Consider the following 5012-nt stretch of genomic DNA (forward strand, 5'->3'; position numbering starts at 1 on the left):
TTGAGCTTTTCTCGTTGTTGTCATTTACATTCTGGTTTGGTTTACAACTTTGTCACTTGTGAGGAAACGGCCTGAGACCGCAGTGTAATGAGGGATGCAGAGCCGTGGCGGCAGTCTTTGTCACTCACTCTTGAATCGTGTGTGTGTGTGTGTGTGTGTGTGTGTGTGTGTGTGTGTGTGTGTGTGTGTGTGTGTGTGTGTGTGTGTGTGTGTGTGTGTGTGTGTGTGTGTGTGTGTGTGTGTGTGTGTGGACGGACATTCAAGCCGCTCCATCAATTTAGCATGATCGAAACTGCACCGTGTTAACTTCCTTTGGCACTGGACAAGCTCTCACTTCTCTCCACAGACACCGGAGTAAACAGGAGTCCTGCTTCACACACGCAGGCATACCGCAGGGCCTCCAGAGGGCCGGTCAGTTCACATGCAAACATACCCACATGCACACACCCCACATGGGTAAAGCACTGCTGGACATGTGTGTTTTATGAAGCTTGATGTTGATGTTAATGTTGATCTGGAACAAGGTAAAAAAAAAAAAAAAGCATCCTGAATGTGCTGAAAGCTTTAGATCAAACAGAATTTCAGGTGTGACGTGTAAAGAGTGTTCATTATGACCGCAGCGCACTCTATGGGATGCAGGATCTGACCTTTTATAGGGACTATAAAAACATAAAATGCTCTAACACGTGACTCGTAAAATGACCCGAGTATCAGAAGAAAATATGTCCTGCTTTCATTTTGATAGATTATGTCATCGTGTTGTTGTTTTTTTTGTAAGTATGTGAGGCGTTTTCTGTTTTTTTCAGTCTAAATGTAGAAAAAGGCTATGTGGCTTAAGTTTTAATGCTTCAGGCTACAGTTTGCACAGTAATACCATAATATACTCCATACAATCCTCAAGACCTCAGTACAATCCCAGATGATGGGCTACCACGGTAAGAAAGGGGGGGGGGCAGAAAAGAGCAGGCCTCTTGGTGACGTGCAGGGCCTGCAGGGCGGTGTTCTCAGGCGGAGAAAGAGACTGACTGGGGTGTGTGAGCCACATCTGGAATAGTACCTACAGAGAAAGAGTCGAGAGAGGCAGAAGCGTGGTGATACTTTCCACAACTCTTCACTTCAGCACTCCCTTTTCACGGAAACAGACCTTTTGCTTTGCCTTTTTGTAAGTTGGACTATTTGAGCTATTTTTTTTCTCCCCGTTTGTTTGTGAACTTCTTTTTTCGTTGACTTCCCCCCCCCATACTCACACCACAGGACTTCTCCCCTGGACTTAAAATCGACTTTGTGGATTTACTTTTATGACGCAAAACTGCAACTGTGTATTTCAAGTTCGCTGCTTTACCAAAACGATTCGCTCCGTCTGTCATCGTTTTAGTTTCAGATACTCGCAGTCTGTGTGAAAACAGTAAAGGTTGCGGTTTACGCGTGGCCGCACTTTGCTGGGCTGAGTTTGTTTTCCAGCAGCATGCTTTGAGTAGTCGTAAATCAGTCTTCTTTTCTCTTGTAGAAAGTTGTTTTCGCTAAGTTTCTGCCTGAAGATATGTTTTTTACTTTCTACGCAAACATTTATTGCTTAAACTACTAAGTTATGAAATCATTCGGATATTTAAATAAATCAAAAGTTCAGTGCAGTGAATCAACTAAAAATGTATTTAGATTCATGAGTACAGCCTGCTTCTTTTCTTTCTTTTTTTTTTTTTAACTCAGCACTGAGCACTTGAGCTCCATCGGGAAGAAATTAAGAGTTCCTTCCTTCTTTCTGGTCATGTTTGAATGTAAGGGGACACTCACGTTGGAGTAAACATTGCGGTTGGTGCAGAAGTGAGGAAATAGCGCCATCTGGCGTCGGGCTGAGCCTCACATTGAGTTTGACGTGATGACAAATTCATGTGAATTGACTTCTTTTTCCTCGTATCTTTCCAGATCTACTTGAAAAAAAATGCTGCTCATCCTGCTTGGAGTGCTTGTCATGCACATAATTATTCTCATTCTTCTCATTGTGTCGACAGCTGCCAGTGTAAGTTGTCTTATGACACTTTTTTTTCCTGTCCACTTTTAAAGTAGTAAGTAAGTAGTAGTGGTAATAGTAAAGAAAGGTACTGAATGGAGAACAGGGACATGATGTGAATAAGCTTACACACACTCCATCTGCTTGATAATCATGATCACTAACTGATCATGTTTTTGTACAATGCTATCAGAGCTCTAGGTTGCCATTGATGCTGCAGTGTATTTAAATGGCTCTGTGTTGTTGTGTTTATCAGGCCTGGTCTGTAGGTGGGGATAGGAGCACAGATCTATGGTACAATTGTATGACAACGAATGGAGGCTACCACTGCAAGCCAGCCAGCAATGAAGGTTTGTCTGCATTACAGACACACAAACTTGTCTTTTGGCATGGATAAGTTGTGGATGAGTTCAAATTCATGGTCTTCATCACTTCTGTCTGTCTTCTAGACTGGATCCAGGCGGTGCAAGCCCTCATGATCCTGTCATTGCTCTTCTGCTTTTTCTCCCTCATTGCGTTTGTGTATCAGTTGTTCAAACTGGTCAAGGGCGGACGCTTCTTCTTTACCGCCATCTTCCAGATCTTGGCAAGTGAGTATGACTTCATTGCACGCTGACGGGTCACACCCTGAGAGGAAGTGGGTGGAGTCGTGAGATCATCTACACTGGCTTCAAATGCTTTCAGATTCTCCTCACCTCTCGTCTGTCTCTCCTAGGTGTGTTTGTGATGTGCGGTGCGATCATCTACACTGTGATGAGCCCAGATGAAGGATCCCTCACACATTTCGGCTATGCCTATGTGCTGGCCTGGGTGGCTTTCCCTCTTTGTCTCATCAGTGGCCTCATTTATATCGTCCTGAGGAAGAAGGAATGAGAGAGGGAGCTCAGGGGAAAAGAGGAGGGGTTGTTCGGAGGCCCCTTACCACAACATCGCACTGTGCCTACTGCCCACAGACCATAAACTGACATTCCAACAAAAGTGTATGTCACTAACATTTGTAAACACTAAGTGGCGACATTTATCACTGCTGGGGATCTTTTTTTTGTTATTTTGCTGTGTTTCAGTATCCATTATTTTCCCCATCACACCTGTCTGTTTTGTAAATTTCAACAAAGCCTGATTTTCAACACACCTGTTTCCTGTGGTGACTCAGTGTCTTCAGTGTGTCTTTAGAAAGGTGTTGGTGACATTGACTTTTGCTGCATGCTGCCACCCGACGTCCACAAATCCATCGTGTGTGATGAAACGAGTAATCCTGCCTTGCTTCAGTATAAAGATGTACATAGTGTCTGTGGTTTTTAGACATATTTATAACATTTTTACATACATAGTGTACATAGTGTTGTCAAGTTAACATTGTCGTGCTCATTTACGTGATAGAGTTTGTGCCTCTCACAAATCATGCAGCTGTGCCAAAGAGATGTCGCTTCAACTGCCAGGGTATCAAGCTTTTTTTTTTTTTTTTCTTCTTTTTTTTTTAACATTGTTTTGTCTTTTGTTTTGTGTGTCAAATGCTTTGAATCATGTGCCTTACTTCAAATATCTGTTATTCTTGAAGGAAATGAGAAAATCCTCAGTCACTAAAAATAACAAATGTTAACAAACTCATGAAGGGTTTTATTTCTGAATTATCATCATACTTGATATACCAAATAAAAAATGTTTTGCATTTTGTAATCTAGTTTTGAACATGGTGCTTTTTTACCTACTGTTCTTGAAATGTATAGCCTTTTTTGTGTTGCAAGTGTGTCATGTCCTGTGATTAATTTTGCTTTGAACAAACTCAAGTTTGCATTTTTGTCAGTATTCTAAATAAACCTTTTGAAATGAACTACTCACTGCTGAAAAGTTCAATGATCGGTTTTCTTTAAGAAATTGGTGAACCATCTGCAGAAGACTGATTATTATATGTGTTTTTTACACATGTTAAATTTTGACTTGATTTTTTTGTTAAGTAGTCTTTTTAAACTCTTGATGCACTTCGAGAAGGTGTGGTATTACTGGAACAAGGAAGTGGCACACTGTTTTTTGTAGTGTGGTTTTTGTACCACTTGATGGCGCTATGATACATAAAACACTCGCAGGACCCAGCCGCTTGCCTGTGGCAAATGTCTGGATGTTGGTGCTAGGAAAAACTGGCACTTAATGCTGCCATATTTTGCACAAAAAAAAAAAAGTTAATCATTTTAGTATGAATGAGGCCATAAATACAGGATAGTGTGGCATCTGAAAAAAGAACAGTAGAGCTAAAAAATTTTTTTTTTTAAAGTTTGTGTTTCTATGATATTTTCAGGTACACAGAAACTCCAAAAAAGTAAAACTGATGATTACATGACTTGTCATGTACTTTAAATCGTTTATTCATTCTGCCTCATCTTGACTGTGAACAAACAAACTGAAAATGCAAACAGCATCACCTGGCTACACTTTGAGGACTGCTGGAAACTTAGCACCATGGACAGACATTATTTCAGTAAAACAGCATAACTAAAAGAATACAGTTAAATGTGGTTCAGGGAACAAAAAACATATCTCAGCAGCATCTTTGTGAGGAAAAGCAAACCAGACATGTTTGGATAATCGGCTGCTGCGGAAGCAGTGTGAATATCCCCATAAAAGACACTGATCTTTCATTATGACTAACAACTTTCTCAGATAGATTCTCCCCACCATCTTTTACATTTTAACACATTAACTGCAGTTTTCATCACACAGGTCAATGGCAATGCAATCAAAGTACAGTTCTGCATCATATATATATGTTTATGTGAAAATTATTTGAAAGTGAATTTACAAAGGGGCAGAAAACATTCAATGTCAGTAGAAGAGTTATTCATGAGTAGTAGTATTTTTTAATTCTGCAGGTCTAAGGAATAATCCAGTGAATATTCTGGCAACCTTCAAGTCTAAACCACATCATTTGCATTGTTTTTAACTTGCGTTAAGCAGTTACGCAAATAGCAAAGTCATTGTCATATAAAGATATATATATATATGTATATTT

General features: G+C 40.2%; 1 protein-coding gene across 1 annotated transcript; it reads left to right on the forward strand.

Annotated features, from left to right (window-relative positions):
• Nucleotides 1–1036: 1036 nt before the first annotated feature.
• On the forward strand, nucleotides 1037–3839 carry pmp22a (peripheral myelin protein 22a). The gene is made up of 5 exons (XM_069702924.1): nucleotides 1037–1162; nucleotides 1924–2017; nucleotides 2265–2358; nucleotides 2458–2598; nucleotides 2724–3839. The coding sequence occupies exons 2-5, from the start codon at nucleotides 1940–1942 to the stop codon at nucleotides 2879–2881; spliced, it is 471 nt and encodes a 156-aa protein (XP_069559025.1). The 5' UTR covers nucleotides 1037–1162; nucleotides 1924–1939; the 3' UTR covers nucleotides 2882–3839.
• The last annotated feature ends 1173 nt before the right edge of the window (nucleotides 3840–5012 follow it).

This window comes from Brachyistius frenatus, unplaced genomic scaffold (assembly GCF_029030835.1).
Source record: "Brachyistius frenatus isolate BFR_SWC_R1_liver_20210118 unplaced genomic scaffold, ASM2903083v1 Contig_43, whole genome shotgun sequence".
Taxonomy (NCBI): Eukaryota; Metazoa; Chordata; class Actinopteri; family Embiotocidae; genus Brachyistius; species Brachyistius frenatus.